General features: G+C 52.2%; 1 protein-coding gene across 2 annotated transcripts in view; it reads left to right on the plus strand.

Moving 5' to 3' along the window:
- Window positions 1-16,885, plus strand: part of STK10 (serine/threonine kinase 10) — a 47,766-nt gene that overhangs the window by 28,088 nt on the left and 2,793 nt on the right. For both annotated transcript variants that reach the window (XM_035338346.1, XM_035338347.1), the window contains 15 exons: window positions 811-960; window positions 2,682-2,754; window positions 3,482-3,676; window positions 4,841-4,922; window positions 6,134-6,268; window positions 7,459-8,019; window positions 11,528-11,658; window positions 12,974-13,097; window positions 14,242-14,421; window positions 14,654-14,746; window positions 14,909-15,038; window positions 15,448-15,572; window positions 15,932-16,120; window positions 16,381-16,506; window positions 16,754-16,867. In XM_035338346.1, the coding sequence (XP_035194237.1) occupies window positions 811-960; window positions 2,682-2,754; window positions 3,482-3,676; window positions 4,841-4,922; window positions 6,134-6,268; window positions 7,459-8,019; window positions 11,528-11,658; window positions 12,974-13,097; window positions 14,242-14,421; window positions 14,654-14,746; window positions 14,909-15,038; window positions 15,448-15,572; window positions 15,932-16,120; window positions 16,381-16,506; window positions 16,754-16,867 (2,408 nt within the window). The remainder of the gene's footprint in view (window positions 1-810; window positions 961-2,681; window positions 2,755-3,481; window positions 3,677-4,840; window positions 4,923-6,133; window positions 6,269-7,458; window positions 8,020-11,527; window positions 11,659-12,973; window positions 13,098-14,241; window positions 14,422-14,653; window positions 14,747-14,908; window positions 15,039-15,447; window positions 15,573-15,931; window positions 16,121-16,380; window positions 16,507-16,753; window positions 16,868-16,885) is intronic.

Raw genomic sequence — 16,885 nt, forward strand, 5'->3', positions numbered from 1 at the left:
GGGTCCGTCCATCAGCCCCCACCCCAGCCATGCAGCTCAAGTGGCTGGAGTCAGCTGAGGTTTGTTCTGGTTTTGGCATGCTCTGTGGCACGTTTGGCCACCATACAGGGTGTACATGCACTGCCAAGGGCGTGCAGAGGGAGGGAGGAGGCCTCGGCCGATGCTCACCATCTGGAGGTTTGCTGGGAGGCAGAGCCACTGCTTTGCAAAGTGGCCTCAGGTGGTGAAGGTGGCCAGGCAGAGCTCAGCAGGACAGCTGTACCAGCGGTCGCATGTCCCCACGAGCTCCAGAAATAGGGGAGGATGCAGGGGGATCAGGGTGTGCTGGTACCTGCTGCCACCAGAAAACCACCTCGGAGCAGTGGGTGGGGATCACACACCAGGATTTGGCCCTGCTGCCTCCTGCAGCTGAGCTCGGCTCCCTGCTTTGTGCAGCACCATCCCCTCTTGTCCCTGTGCTGGACGGGACCCAGCTCACCTGCAGGGACCCATTTCCCAAACTTTTAGGGACCCCACCATTCCACAGTCCCCCCACAGGCTTGCTTGCCTCCCGTCCCCACCATCCGCTGCTCCTGGACCAGGCAGCTTGGCTGCGCATCCCTGGGAGGGAGCCGTGAACCAGCAGCTCCTGCCAGTGCTGGCTTTGAGAATAAGTTACCCTAATGAGCTGATTTGCATCGGTCTCCCACTGCTTTGACACACGGACAGAAGTTTTTAAATGGTCTGCTGGGCAGCCCATGCCCTGCTGCTGCTCAGGTGGAGCCCGGCTCAGGTCCCCGTCCCGTTTAACCACCCTGCCTCTCCCAACAGAGCTGGACCGGGGCCTGACCGAGCCCCAGATCCAAGTGATTTGCCGCCAGATGCTGGAAGCCCTCCACTACCTCCACAGCAAGAAGATCATCCACCGGGACCTGAAGGCGGGCAACGTGCTCCTCACCCAGGATGGGGACATCAAGCTGGGTGAGTGCAGGGGCGGCGCGGGCACTCGCTCGGCGAGCAGCCATCGGGGATGGTGCTGCTGTGGGGGCATTTCATGCCGAGGTGATGACAGCCTCGGGAGGCTGCTGTGGGCACCATATTTCAGCATTCAGCTGTGCCCAAATGTGGCTGGGATTGAGGGATGCTCTCTGCAGGGCTGGGGCTGTGCGTGGGTTTCACAGCCCTGCCTCTTGTCTGCTGAGCTTGGGCAGGAAAGGATGGGAGAAAACTTTTTGTTACATGCGGGGCCGAATTCACCATCAGGCTGTGCTCGGCTGGGGAGCTCTCTTAATAGCTGCTGCAAATAGAAATGTGATGTTGCTTTCTGTAACCCGGCAGGGGTTAAAGACAGTTGGGAAGGAAGTGGATGGGAAGAGTGGAAGCTCTGCTGCCTGGTCCCGAGCAGGCTGTCGGGGTCAGCTCTCGAACACGCTGCCCCACAGATGAGCTGGTGGGAGAGCAGATGGGGAAGGGGCCATTGGTGCCTCCCTCCTGGGGGTTCCCAGCCCGCGTGTACCCCCCGTGCTGGCATCAGGAAATCACTGTGGTGAACATCCCCAAATGCAGCCAAGCGCAGCGCCGTGGTGCGGGGGCTCTGCGCTAAACCACAGGAGAGAGGAGACACCCCCCAAACCCCGCCAGAGCCTTGATGGACTTTTTATTTCATGAATTTGTTTAATCACGTTTTGAACTTGATTTTTATATGTTTTGGCCTGCCAAGCATCCTGTGAAGGGTGCCAGTTGGCAGGGCCGGGAGCTGGAAGAATTTGTCTTATCTCCAGAGCAGGTCTGGTGGTGACAGGGCGAGTTGTGCCAAAGGGTGGCCTTGCCAACTCGCTACAGGTCTGAGCTCAGCTCGTGTCCAGCTAGCTGCTGGGGGATCAGAAGGCAGCTTTGTCTTTGGGGTCTGGTCTGAAAGGCGCAAATCCCTTTTAGAATCTGCCAAGGGGTGCAAGCATCTATGGGTGTTCATGAGATGTGTCTGTGGGTGCCGATGGAGACCCAGGGGTGGCCTGTGCAGCAGGAACCCAAGCACAGCCCTCCTGGGATGATGGAGACCTTCCTGCGACCATGGGCTGTGCTCTGCCATAAGAAATGCTCTGCTGGGTTGAGCCAACGGGGACCCACAGTCAGGGAAGCCCTGGGCCCAGGGTGTGGATGGACAGCAGCTCCTCTGAAGGTCACCAGGGATGTCGTGGAGAGAAAACCGACCTGGGGTGGGCTCAGAAACCCCCTCAGGTCTTAGTGAGTTAGGTTGGCTTCAGCAGCTGTCTGTAGGAGGACAAAGTCAGGGAACAGCATCACACGGTACAAGGTCGAAGGGGAGGCAAAGTGCTTTGGTTTTTTGGGTGTAAAATGAGACTTTTTGCTATGAAATAGTAGAGCCGAGAGAATTTGTCACGGAGCTGCTTTTGTTTGTGGAAAAGGTCTCAACTTCCCCATAAATATGTAGGGTTTGGGTTACAAGCAGGGGTGGCTTGTTACGGCCTTGTCGTCTCATACATGGGAGGGAGAGGTCCCTGGTGGCTGTGTACCCAAAAGCAAATTGAATTTCTGATGCTCGGCTTAGAGGAAACAGCACGTTGTATCATGTTCTTTCTTTAAATGTGTGTTTGCTTTTAAATCTGCATTTCAGCCAAGTGTGCTAATTCAGAAGGGCCTTTCAGTTTTCCTACAGCATCTAATGTTACTGCTCTTTGCAGCTGACTTTGGAGTGTCTGCCAAAAACATGAAAACCTTGCAGAAGCGAGACTCCTTCATCGGGACCCCTTACTGGTGAGTGACCTGATGGGTACGCAATGCCATGTTCATGAGGAGCCGTGTGATGGCCTCGCTTCTGGAAATCAGGCACACTCAGAAACGTGGAGCTGGTGGTATCTGGGACGTGTTTGTCCGTATTGCCTTACCAAGCATGGGCAGGAGGATTTTTTAACAAGGAGCCTGGGCCAGCGTTGGCAAGTGGAAGGGTTTCCTTTGCCTGAAGGGAGCCGTGAGGAGCATCGGTGGCATGGGAGCATGGCACAGCACCAGTGCCCTGCGGTGCTGCTGTGCTCCAGGCTCGGAGGAGCGAGGGACGCACATGTGCTCGCGTGTGTGCTCTGGCTGCTCCCCTCTGCCTGGGTGGTGGAGTGTGCTTTGAAGCAGCTCCAAGCACATGAGCACAATGCCTCACTCCAGAAATGCAACCTCTAAATCACCCGACTCGTTGAAGGAACGGGGTCGGCGAGTATTAATTTATTGTCTGAAGCAACATCCGTGCCAGATGTCAATGGCCTGAGGGTTTTCACGGGCTGCTTCGGCTGTCTCGGCTGGTCTGCAGAAGAGGGAGGAGGTTGGACCATGACCCTTAGAAAAGATGCTGCTACTTCCTAAACCCAGAGCTAGGAAGAAAGGGCATTTTTTTTGTGCAATGCTGCAGATGATTTCAAGCACGTTTAATCTCTGCTGAGAGGCATGGCAGCAGCTGTGGCATCATCCCTGCTCCTTGCTGTGCCCCTTGCAGGATGGCCCCAGAGGTGGTGATGTGCGAGACGATGAAGGACACGCCGTACGACTACAAAGCGGACATCTGGTCCCTGGGAATTACGCTGATCGAAATGGCCCAGATCGAGCCGCCCCATCATGAGCTCAACCCCATGCGAGTCCTGCTGAAGATTGCCAAGTCCGACCCTCCCACGCTCAGCTGCCCTTCCAAATGGTGAGGGGGGGCCCTGGCTGGCAGCTCCTGGGAGGGGGCACCCTGGGATTTGTGATGCGCCCTGCAGTGCTCCTCGGAAGGTGCAGCTGCACAGCAAAGCCTGGAGCACACATCCTCCAGCTTGTGCAGTATTTCAAGAGAGAAAAAAATAATCTTTTGTCACCATGCTGTTTAATTTGAGAGCCTAGTGCAGGATTTGGGGTCTAGCTGTGCGCCTGGGGCCCCGGGCGCTGCTGTTTGAGGGAAGCTGCTCGGTGTGGGGTGTGATGGAGCAGGCGCTGCGGGGCTGTGACCATGCTGCAGGTGCCAGGGCAGCACGGAGGAAGCCCCAGTAACCCTGCTGGATGAAGCAGGAGGGATCCTCTCATTAGTTTCAAAATGTGCCATTCTTATATGAAAGGCAAATTTTCCTCTAAACCTGGAGGTGGCCAAGAACTCCAGAATTCCTTTCCTGGAGTCTGGAAACCCTCTTCTGCATTTAAAAACAATACATAATAATAATAATAATCCAACCTATTCATTTGATTTCCTGTTGTGTCTAAACCTACTGCATGATAGCCTGCAGCAAGTTTCTGGGAGAGCAGCGGGGCCACAAGCGCAGTTACAGGGTCATATAGGGTTCCGTTACAGGGTGGCAGGCGGGAGTCCTAGAGCATCGAGCTGGTGCTCCACATAGGTGTGCTTCCTCTGGGGCTGCTCAGAAGCCAGAACTGGTTTTGGACACACCCTGTGTCTGGGAGCTTCTCTCTGCAGGCTGGTGGTGCCCTTCCGTGGGGTTTCTGATCCTTCATGGCCATCCTGCCCCACTGGGGCTGAGGGAATGGGTCCTGGAGCATCCTTTTCCCCAGGCTCCACTGGGGAAGCCAAGTGTTGGTGCCCTCTCCTGATCTGTCTGCCCTGACTGTAGGCACAGTGGCCAGTGCCCAGTCCTGCTGACTTGTTGCCATCATGGGTAAAGGAAAAATCTAATCCCTTTCTTGGCCAGATTGATTATTCTCTCACAAATAATCAGAATAATAGAGCTCTGAGCTTCCCACGCTGGGAGTGTAATGGGGATTGTGGCCAGATGCAAACAGGGACACAACCTACAAGAGGCTGAGCAGACCCCTGGGGCATTTGAGGCCTTTTCCACTTCTGAGCTTCTGGCAATGTCTGTGTTTGAAGGTCCCTGGAGTTCAGAGACTTCCTGAAGACGGCACTGGACAAGAACCCGGAGACCCGGCCCAGCGCAGCCCAGCTGCTGGAGGTAGGGACCAGCACCGGCCCCAGGGTGGGGCCGCACTGGTAAATGAGTCTTTGTGGGTCCCCGTGTTTGCACATCCTTATTCTTTTATTCTTCTACTACTTTTTTTTTTTTTTTTAAACTTAAAAAAAGTTAAAAAAAAACTTTAAAAAAAAAAACTTAAAAAAAAAAAAAGTGTTCATGGCCCTAGACTGGCTGAAGATAAATTTGCTCATTTTCAGAAAGTCCACAGCACTTAGCCACTAAAACGCTCCAGATGGAGCAGTGATGTTTTTCCCATTGGAGCAAAATTGCAGAGCTCCTATTGATGCCAGCTGCAGTAGATGTGGCTCCCATTTCCTAAAATGCCCATGTGGCAGTCAGCTTGCTTTGTAACTGATGATACCAAATTTAAATCCAACCCTTTTCCTCCTGTCCCCTTCCAAAATAACAACGAAACCCCGCAAGATGCTTTTTTGTTTTGGTTTGGTTTGGTGGTTTTTTTTTGTTTGTTTGTTTGTTTTGTTTTGTTTTTTCACTGATGGCAAATGCTCTGACTGCATCACGGGCATGTTTGCTGCATCCAGCACATCCTGCACACATCCCATCCAACTTGCAGCTCAGCTCGGTGTGTGCTGGGGGCTCTGTCCCCACACACACGGGGTGCTGTGCGGAGGTGGGGGGGAGAGGAGCAGCTCCACTTGTCACCGGTGGGCGCATGTTTACCCAGCTCAACAGGAGGAAGCACATGATGTGCTCTGGAAACCACAGGGACTCCCCAGCCTCTTGCCGAAGCTCAGCACAAACATGCCACTGTTTGCTGAGTGATCTGAGCCCGATTTCAATTAAATCTTTTCCCGCCCTGTGTTTGCGTGCGGGCTTCCCACTGCTGCCCTGCTCTGCCCCAGCGATGTCCTGTGGGCTCGGACCTGCATCGGGCTCAGCCTCTGCAGTGAGAGCCCCTTGTTTAAACGCAGCTGGTGCTTTTAGGGGGAGATGTTAAAGCAGCTTTGCAGAGCATCGTGCTTTGAACATGTTTGCGGAGCTGGTGCTCAACCTTGGCATCATTTCCTCCCTCATACAAAGCTGTAAATCCATTTAGGGGGTTAAGCCTCGTGATGCCGGTGAGAACCAGGTCCTTAGGTCTTTGCAGTTGTTTAAAAGCAAGGAGTGATCCTTGCCATTGCTCTGCTTGTTGTCTGCTTCACATAGGTGTTTTGTGCTTGGCTTTTCAGCATCCCTTCGTGAGCAAGGTGACCAGCAACCGAGCCCTGCGCGAGCTGGTGGCCGAGGCGAAGGCGGAGGTGATGGAGGAGATCGAGGACAGTCGGGATGAAGCAGAGGATGACGACTCCTCAGAGTCCGCCTCGGTGAGCGCTGCCCTGCCAGGCTTTGCACAAAGCAGGGGAAAGAGCCCCCAGCACGGCTCCCAAAGGCTGCTTCGTGGCTACTTCCCCCAGACACCCATGGGAGAAGGCTGCTGCTTTATCAGGGCCACTCTGGTGATGGGAAGGCAGTTCCTTGGCCAGGGAGCAGCCGTGTTTCGGTGGCTGCCAAGGGCACATGGCGCTGGCGCGTGGCCCGGCTGCCCACTCTCAGGAGGGGTGTGCACAGAGCTGCTGCTGTGGGCAAGGCTGGGTTACTGGTGAAGGATGGAGAGCCGGGGTTTTCACCACACCGCCTTTCTCCTCCACCCCTCCTGCCAGGCAGTGCTGTCTGCACAGGGCTTGGGGTGCTTGGTGAGAGCGCTGAGCCCCCTGGATCCGGTTTGTGTCCCACTGCTGCGGTGTGGGTGGGAGGGAGGCAGGTTGCTTGTTTATTGAGAGAGGTCATCCTTGAAAAGGGAAGCCACAAATCCTGACTTAAAACAGGGTCTGAAGTTGATCTGGTGGGCCAGGATCAAAAGGGCTGTGCATGAGCAGGGCTCTGAACGTGCTGGCATGAGGGAGCTTGGGGGATGGAGCCCAGGCTTCCCTAACCCTAGGAGCAGTTAGGAAATGCCACCCCCCTTCCCAGTCAAAGAAACATTGAGTGGGTCTAAATAAAACTAAAAGATGTTTCTATGTAGAACAGGACCTGGTGCAGACCGGGTGGCGTGTGGTGCAGCGGTGCAGGCACCACCAGCCCCAGGAGGGAGCTGGGCAGCCCTGCCTCTGAGCCGGGATCCTGGAAAGGACACGGTGTGTGGCTGCCCAGGCGGTTTTGCTGCAGATGTCCCGAACCCTCTGATCAGTGGCAAAAGACAGTGGTGAATCCATGGTGGTGCTAGCCAAGGGAAAACGGATCCAGTATGCGAACTCCTAGGCTGCCTCGTAAGGGTTTGCATTTCCCAGAGCTCCTCCACTGTTCTCTTTCCTTCCAGCCAGTGTCCGGAGCACTCTGGGCTGGAGAAAGACATCAGTATCCCAGGGCAGATGTCCTAACAGGGAAGATTTCTTCCTAGTAACTCTTTAGCTGTGGGTGACTTTGCTCTGAAACACAGTGGCTTACAGCTTTTGCAGTTGTGTTAAAGGAAAAGGGTGGTGCAAAACCCAACATCTTCCCTCCATTATCTTTTCAGCCACCTGGAAAACACAAGAGGGACCCCTCTGAAGTGAGCCAGCTGAGCTTTGATGGAGAGAAGCCTCCAGACTCTTCCTCGCCCAAGGCAGTTAACGGCCCTGTGGGGCCTAGCAAAGAGACAGCAAACGGACAGGGTGACAAAGCCTCAGATGAAGGGCTAAGCAGTGACAATGACAAACTGGTGAACAACCACTCCACGAAAACCGTTGTCACCTCTGCTCCTTCTGGCCCAGAGGAAGGGAAAGCCACCTTGGGCAAACCAGACGTCATCTCACAGCCCGGACAGCCGGGAAATTCAACGGAGGGGGACAAGAAGCCCAAGTCTGGCAGCAGGGAGCGGAGCAGCATCACAGACCGGCCAGAGAGCAGCCACCTGGAGAACTTCACGGAGGAGAAACTCACCAACGGGAGCTTGGATTCCTCAGCTCTGTTCCCTGGCAGCCGGTCCAAAGGGGACTCGGATTCTGGCAGCACTTCAGCCTCAGAAAGCATGGACCTCACCATCTCCCTGTCCGCCGACCTGTCCCTCAACAGAGAGAGCGGTTCCATCTCCCTGAAGGTGAGACTGGTGGGCAGGGGGTGTAGAGAAGAAAGGGCAGCAAGCCCATGATACATGCTGGGTGTTCTTTTTAGCCAAGTCCCTGACATTCGGATCCTTTCCTTGAGAGGCTGAGCACATGCATGCATCAGCCATAGTCCAGTAAGCTCCTTCCTGAGAAAGCAGAATGCTTTTATGGAGATTTTTACTCTAGATACTTAGATTTTTGCTCTTTGCTGGAGGAGAAAGTGAGTTGCCCCTGGTCTGCCATGTGCCTGGATTGGGAGCAGGTACAGTAGGAGAGCACAGAGGCTGGATGTCAGCAGTGGCTCCGGGAACCTCGCCTTTAACCCCTGAGCACGGTGCTAAAGGTGCCCCATGTGCCCCGTGGTTCAGAGTGCTGTTCGGTGGGATAGCCTCACGGAGATGGTCAGTGAAAGGCTCGTGGCGGTGCTGGGTTAAGCTGTGCCATGAGCACGTGGTGGCATGTCTTGAAATGGAGGAGAAGCTCTCGGCGGAGCTGCTACATGTCCTTTGCTGTCCCAGGCCACAGAAATCTTATGGAACTCCAGTGCTTTGTGGCTATTATAGGTCCTGGAGAAATCTGAAGGAGCCATGCTACTTATCTGACTCGTGCGCTCGTACACAGTATGAGTAAGCCCAAGTATGAAACCCAAAATGTCACTTCCTAAACTTTATATGTTGCCCATCATTCCCTGCTCTTTCCTAGAACATCTAACCCAAGGAGAAAGCTTATTTGGGCTGGTGCCTTTCTTGGTTTTTGCAACCTGCTGTACATCTGGCCTGGTTTGTGTCAGCAGCAATTTGCGTGAAGACCTCCCAGGCTTTTTGGCTTTTGCAAAGGCTTTGTGGAGGCTGGGAATGCTTGTAAGCCAGAGCCAGCAAGGTCAGCATGGCTTAGATGAAGAGGCAAAATAATTCAAATGATATTTGCTGAGCTTCAGGAGAAGAAATGTAGGCAACTTGAGGGGGCAGAGCGTGTGTTGCAATTGCCTGCATGAGTGATAGCTTCCCGGCACAAAAACATGCCCAAATACCATTCTTGGCAAAACTGACCTCCCCTCCTCTCTGCTGCTGTGAGCATGAGAGCTGGCATCCCCTGCAGAGCCCACACTCAGTGTGGATCTGCTAACAAGGGAGGTGTGACACTCTTGTATAGCCGTTGACCTCTCCTTCCCTGTGCCACCCGATCTCCTCGAGGCCAGCCGCAGGTGCATGTGGTGCCATGCATATAATTTCTCTCCCCAGTCAGTCCCGTAGAAGGGGAAAAGAATTGTTTGGGTTTTCACAGGGAGTAAATCTCAAAGAGATGGTCGTGTTAGATGACAGTTTGATTTGCCCCAGGCTGGGATGTTTTGTGATTTCCAGGGGCTGCTGTTTACAGTTGAAGGAAATAGCTGTTTTTTTTTTATTTATTTACTTGGGGTGAAGGAGGGTTCTCTTGCTGCCCCTCCAGCTTGTCCACACAGACTATCCCCCAGGCTTGGCTTCATGGACGTAAACTCTGCTGTTCTGCCCTTGGCAGTGCTTCTGGTGATGCTGGGCTATGTGCACAGGGTGCCAGGCAGGTTGCAGCCAGAGAAGGGACAACAAAGAGTTAAACCAAATTCTGCTTGTGAACATCAGCTGTTACATGCCTCTTATCACAGGCTAAACTGCAAAGTTAATATCACTCTTTCATTACCAGGTTCATTTTCCAGTCGTTTATAATTTAGTCAAAAAGAAAATAAATATTCCACCAAAACGTATTCAGGTCTTGTTTTAGAAAAATTAAGGATAAAAATCTACAGGTGAGTCTGGGAGGCTGCAGCTGGCAGAGAAAGCAGTCAGAAACGGGATGCAGATAGAAGGAGACAGATAGGGCTTTGAAAAGGTGAAGTGAACTTTCTCAGCTAGAACTGTTTGTGGGAGGAGATGCTCATTTTGAGTACGTAGCTTGAATTTTTGCTCGGGTGGGCACTGCTCGGACCTGATGAATGTTGGCATTTTCTCACCCTGGAAATGCCGAGCTTTAGCCAGCTGTTTTAATTCAGTTTCCAGGCAGTAAGAGTCTTAGTGACTTAAGCTGATCTCATACAAGCCTTTTTGCACCAATTTCTCTGTGTTGGTTTAACCACTAGTGTACTGGTACATCGTTACACAGTGGGCAAGTCGTGTGGCCTCGGTGTTTCTCTGGCTCCTTGTCCTGGTTTGGTTGGGATAGAGTTAATTTCTTTGTAGTAGCTCGTAGGGTGCTAAGTTTTGGATTTGTAATGAAAATAGCTCTGATAACATCCCCATGTTTTCAGCTGTTGCTGAGCACTGCTTGCACCGAGCCAAGGACGTTTCAGCTTCTCATATCCCCCTGCCAGCGAGGAGGCTGGGGGTGCACCAGGAGCTGGGAGGGGACAGAGCCAGGACAGCTGACCCGGGCTGGCCAAAGGGATATCCCATAACATATACGGTGCCATGCTCAGCGATAAGACTGTGGGGAGTTAGCAGGGGGGCTGCCATTGCTCAGGGACAGGCTGGGTATCGGTCGGCTGGTGGTGAGCAATTGCGTTGTGCATCGCTTGTTTTTTCCTTCAGTTGTGGGGGTTTTGTTTTGTTCTTTTTTTTTTTCCCCCTTCTTATTTAACCATCTTTATCTCAACCCACTCATTTTCTAACTTCTGCCCTTCTGATTCTCTTCCCCGCTTCCAGCTGTGTGGTGCTGGGCTGCTCGCTGGGGTTAAGCCACAGCACTCCTCCATTTGCTGGAAGCTCTCTGGGGGCTTGCTTTGGCCACTGCAGGCTCGTGGGAAACCCTTGTGCCGTGTTCTCTATCTGTAATGGCCATCAGCATAAGAATGAGAGGATCTGGGGGAGTCTTAGCCCATTCTGCCCCTGCGCATTCCACGTAGGACTGTGTGATTCAAGTCGTTTGTGCCCCTATTATTTTTGTCAAAGCAGCCACGTCCCTGGTCACAGTCCTCCAGCCAGGCTGCGGGTGCAGAGCGAGGCAGGCTTCCTCACTTTCCCCTACTCCAGTGGAAACAAGCCTGGACTGTGCTTTGGGGAGGTTGCTGTAAGGGGCTCGGAGCTGCTTGTGATTAGCGAGGTATTGTAATGAGGGCCAGAGGGACACGAGTGCAGAGATGTTGGGCTGGGTTGGCTCCTTGCCCCATAGCTGTGTCTGCAGCCGCAGCCTGATGCGGAGGCTTTGGCTGCCCTGCACCTGCGGGTCAGATGGCCCAGGGGATTTAAAAGGAAACACTGCAGGAATCACGTTGTGTGGATTTCTAGGAACTGCAGTTTTACAGGGTGGAAATCACACCTCACTCCATCGTGCAGCAAACAAAGTCTGCATGATTTGAACAGCACCTCCAAATCTGTTGATGATATTTGCTTTGATGCAGTTTCCTTGCTTGTATTTGCTTTTTATCAACAACAACACCAAAATTGCTCTGAGACCTCCAGCCGTACTCCCCGAGCAGCAAGGTGGGGAGCTGCTTCATGGCCTCTCTCTTTCCTCTTTTGCCAAACTCAGGATTCCCGGATGCACAACAAGACGCTGAAACGCACCCGCAAGTTTGTGGTGGATGGAGTGGAGGTGAGCGTCACCACCTCGAAGATCATCAGCGAGGATGAGAAGAAAGATGAAGAAATGAGATTTCTCAGGCAAGTTGGCCATCAGGATGGAAGGGAGGGCAGGGCAACACACTGGGCAGTGTTTTTTTCTCCACAAGCAAACCCAGGAGTGACCTAAAGTCCTCGTGTTTCCTGCCTTGGTCCAACTTGGACAGGACAAGTGTCCAGTGTGGACATCGCTTCCTTTAGTCTTCTCTTAGAGGTATTTGTGCAAGGCAGGGGGCTTGCTGAGCTCTATTCCCATGCAGATGGCATCCCTGAAAAAAAGAATGCTTCTTTCTGATGGTGCCTGCTCCATTTGCAAGGAGGAAGAAGGGACAGAGAGGCTGGGGTTGGAAAGCATCAGGTCCCTGAGCATCTTTGGGGGAGAAGTGGCTGTTCTACTGGGGCTACCTAGTGGGCATGGTGAACTCTCCTGGCATCTTGTTTTGCATTTAGGAACCTTGTTTCTGACTTTTTGGAACACACCAAGGCATTGATTTGAAGGTGAAATTAGAAGTGAGCCCGTCTTATTGACCCAATCAATTTAGTGGGGCTTGAGTTTGTTTTGAGAGAAGAAATTGTTCCAAAGTGCTTTTCCCAATAGGGTCCTCAGAGAGCTGCACTGCAGTGTGTGGCACTAATGCACCGCAGCAGTGGGGATCCTGCGCAGGGAAACTGCTGCTGCTTTTCCTTTTGAGTGGTACGTCACTGGCTTCCAGCTCGGCTGGGGCACAAGCTCAGCAAACAGGCTCAAACGCAACTGCCTGACCGAGCAGAGGCTCCCTTTCACCAGCTATGAAGCTGGGGGACTCAGTGAGAGGAGTGACACATCTTAGTAGACAGGTCACAATTTGGGAAGACTGCCCTTTCAGACCCCTGGGTGTGAGCACAATCAGATACGGAGTGTGGGAGCCAGGCCAGGGCAATGCCAGCTTGGCGTGAGCTGTGTTTTGAAGACCAGTGTGTGCTAACCTTTATGGTAGAAGGGATATTTTGGATCCTGACTGGAGGGCATTGCCTTGCAGCATCACTTTAGGAGCTTTGTCAAGGCTTGTTGGAGAAGGTTTGAATGCTAACAGGCCTTACCTGTGAAAACTGACTGCATGCCAACACTTAATGTAATTAGCACCCTGCTTCCTTGCGGTGGGCTGGTGGTGCAGAGCCCAGGAGCACATCCCTCATTTGGCATTTACCTCCTACCTGTGCTCAAAGCAAGTGTCTGAGTGCTAAGGGATGCCCGTGCAGTTTTCCCTAACTGCTGCAACGCTCTGGTTATTGATTCTGCCATCTCGGCTCAGGCACGCAGTTCCAACCTCGTCTGACTGTATTTCTCTCTCCCCCTCCCTTTTATAACCCTCTACAGGCGCCAGGAGCTGCGGGAGCTGCGTCTCCTTCAGAAGGAGGAGCACCGAAACCAGGCCCAGCTCAACAGCAAGCACCAGCTGCAGCTGGAGCAGATGCTCAGGCGCTTTGAGCAAGAAATGACGGTACGTAGGCAGGGGAAGCTGCCGGCAGCCAGCTGGTTTGGCTTCTCTACAGATGTACTCTAAGCCCCATCACAGGGCAGCGCTGTCTGGGTTGTGGCAATCCCAGGGCATCTTTCTGGGAGGGAGCATGACAGCTGAGAAGTCCCTTTGGGATCTGAGGGACAGGATGCATTTGTGGGGGACAGAGCCTTGTGTGGGTGTTAGGTGCTTAGGGGGCATTGATTGCCATTGCAGGGAATAGCAAGGAAAGGGTTTTTCAGGACTTTCCCTCTTCAGTGATCATTTCTTGTATGTCTGTTCCCAGCTACTGTGGTTAGAGTGAGAGAGCAGAAAAACTGGCAAGTCTTTGAGTATAAACTGAATAAAGATAAACTGGGTTGGCTTATTTAGTTCCTCCATGGGCAGCTTACATTGAAGTAGAATGATTTTATAGGTAAATCCTTCTAAACCTTTCATGAGCCATCTTCTAAATACCCTTTTATTAATTCACCTAGCTTGTGCATCTGATAACCCCATCCTCCTGCAGCAGGCTGGAAGGCATCATTCATTCATGTGCTCTGTTATATTTCTAAGGTCTTGGTGTGCCACGTCTGTAAATTTCCATCTTAGCTAGTCACTTCTCATTTGTGAGACATTATTTGCCGTACAGTGTGATGTGTAAAAGCTCCACACGTGCATTTTTTACCATTTACCTGTGACAGTTTGCAGTGCAGTCCTACTGATACCAGTGCTCTCTGTCCCTGCTGCTCGCAGAGATATTAGCACAAGGACGCTGTCAGAACACAGTACCCTCAAACGTGAAAATCCTTGTCTGCAGAGAAAGAAGTGTTATGCTTGAGCTCCACTGCCTGCTAATATTTGCTCAGGGCTGTGGGTCCCAGTGGGATGTTACAGAACAGGACTTAAGCAAGGAGAAAGTGTTGAAGTGCATCAGCACTAGAACAAATTCAGAAATGCTTCATGCTCACACTAGAGCTGGTTTGTATTTCATGGGTCGTTCTCTGGAAATTTCTTTCCTCTGTATTCAGTAAAAAGGCTCGATTCATGCTAGGACAACCACACCACTTAAAAAATAAATAAATAAATTGTAAGAAAACAAAGCTCAGAGGAGACTGAGGTTGACCTCTCTTTCCTTCCCATACAGACAAAGAAGAAGTTCTATGACACCGAACTGGAGAACCTCGAGCGGCAGCAGAAGCAGCAGATTGAGAAGATGGAACAGGATCACTCGCTGCGCCGGCGGGAGGAGGCCAAGCGCATTCGCTTAGAGCAGGAACGAGACCATGTAAAATTCATGGAGCAGCTGAAGCAGATGAAGAAGGAGGTAAATGGGTTAGGATGGAGGAATTGTGGTCTCCTGCATGTTTCTTACAGGAAAGCATCAACCTTTCTACATAGCAGATCTTGAGGGGGAAGCAGTTGGTGTTTTAGCAGGAAGCTCTTGCTTTTCTTTGGTATATTTGGGTTTTTCCTGAGGTCCTGCTGTTTAGCAAGATTAGGTTGGGTTTTTCTTGGCCTAAATTACCTGCTGATAAATCTCCTTTCCCTCTCTGAAGGTCAAGAATGAGGTTGAAAAGATGCCACGGCAACAGCGCAAGGAGAACATGAAGGTGAAGATGGATGACTTTGCCCAAAAAAAGCAGATCATGGTAAGGCTGAGAGAAGATTGACATAACTCAGAGACTGGACAGGGCAGAGCAGACTGAAGCATCCTTCTCCCTTGAGGGACTGGCAGTCTGTAAATTGCCACCAGATGTTTTTCATGTTCCAGTAAGAGGAGGGCTCATGGTGCTATTGCTGTTTGCTTCCAGGAACAGGAGTTTTTGGCCAAGCAGAAGGAAGACCTGGAGCTAGCCATGAAGAATATAACTGCCCAGAACAAAAAAGAGATCTGCGACAAGGAGCGCGAGTGCCTCAACAAAAAGCAGCAGCTCATGAGAGGTGGGTGGCAAAGGCTGAAAAGGAAGAAAGCAAATGCTGTGACGATGGGCTTATCCACTGCTGGTTCTTCCCACGCAACAGATGCTGTGGCAGAGTTGCAAGCTGGCAGGATAGGATTTAGAAAGAACAGCCCTGCCAGATCCTGTCTAAATGTTTAACAATAATAATACTTAGCATCTTAATCTTCAGAGTGCTTTACAAATATGAACCAATTAGGCTTCGTAATTACGAGAATGACTCTCTGATATGGTTTGCAACCAACTTCTCTTGGAAAACAGGTGGTGAACAGTCATACCCCACATCTGCTGTGCTGCTCCCGTGTGTAGGGACCACTCGTGCTTGGGATGCTGCGTGTGACCAAGCTGGGAGGCCTGGGTGGGTTTTCTCCTGACTCTTCTCCCTTCCTCAGACCGGGAGGCGTGCATCTGGGATCTTGAAGAGCATCAGCAACAGGAGAAGCACCAGCTTGTCAAGCAGCAGCTGAAGGACCAGTATTTCCTCCAGAGGCATGAGTTGCTCCGGAAGCATGAGAAGGTGAGGAGTTAGCTCCTTCCTATGCCAGTGCCAGTTGCTGCTCGGTGGGGGCAAGGGTCCCCCTAAAAGCATCCATTTTAGGATGTAAATGAGAGTGGAGAATGGACTAAGTGTTGAGGGATTTGGTCATAGTTAGTCCAAAGGGACCAGAATAACACTGGGGTCAGCATACTTGCTTGGGATGTATATTCTTTGCTGCCTGCATTTAACGTCCAAGAAGCAGCTGTGAATTTGGGGGGCTTTTCTGGAAACGTCTCACTGTCCGGTATGAGGTTCGGTGGATTCCCACAGCACTGAGTGAAGGTTGGCACACCTGATGTGTGTCTCCTGCTCTGATGCCTTGTCCTGGGCCGTTGCAGGAAAGGGAGCAAATGCAGCGATACAACCAGCGCATGGTAGAGCAACTGAAGGTTCGGCAACAGCAGGAGAAGGCCCGGCTGCCCAAAATCCAGCGGAGCGAAGGGAAGACGCGCATGGCCATGTACAAGAAGAGCCTTCACATCCACTCCAGCGGGAGCGCATCCGAGCAGCGGGAGAAGATAAAACAGGTCAGGCCGTGCAAAGGACACCAGGGCTGAGGCTTGGCTTGAGGGTACAGTTACTTCTCTGAGGTAGGAAAGTCGGAAAGAAGTGACCATTCCCAAATTTCTAACCCTCTGCAAGGAGACAGAGGTCTTTGCTTTAGTGAGTAGCACTGGGGAGCATCATCAGGGCTTTTCTTTTCCTTCTTATACTATAAGTTGACTGGTCTCTTAACCGGCTTCAGGGAAGCGATGCTTACACACGCTTCTGCTTTCTTCTCTTCCAGTTTGCTCAGCAGGAAGAGAAAAGGCAAAAGGCAGAGCGGCTGCACCAGCAGCAGAAGCATGAGACGCAGATGAAGGACATGCTAGCCCAGTGCGAGAGCAACACGAATGAGCTCCAGCAACTGCAGGTACTCATGCCTCCTGGTCTGGCCTCTCAGGGGTGCAGAAAAGTCCTGGCCATTGTAAGAAGTGGCTGCAGAGAACTAGAACTGGCATCCCTTGGCTTTGTCTTAGAGGCTTTTGTGGCCGTGTCTCAACATGCCCTGGAGCTCAGAGCTCCGAATGCCTCTGGCTGATTGATGCACTGCCGGCCAGAGCACAGGACTTAGAGTCCCAGCTTCTTAATGAGTGCTTTGTTTTGTGGTCTGTGTTTAGAATGAAAAGTGTCACCTGTTGATTGAACACGAAACCCAGAAGCTTAAGTCCCTGGACGAGAACCACAACCAGCACATGAAGGAGTGGCGGGACAAGCTGAGGCCGCGGAAGAAGGTATGGCCTCCCCCGTGG

Source organism: Oxyura jamaicensis, chromosome 13 (genome assembly GCF_011077185.1).
Source record: "Oxyura jamaicensis isolate SHBP4307 breed ruddy duck chromosome 13, BPBGC_Ojam_1.0, whole genome shotgun sequence".
NCBI lineage: Eukaryota > Metazoa > Chordata > Aves > Anseriformes > Anatidae > Oxyura > Oxyura jamaicensis.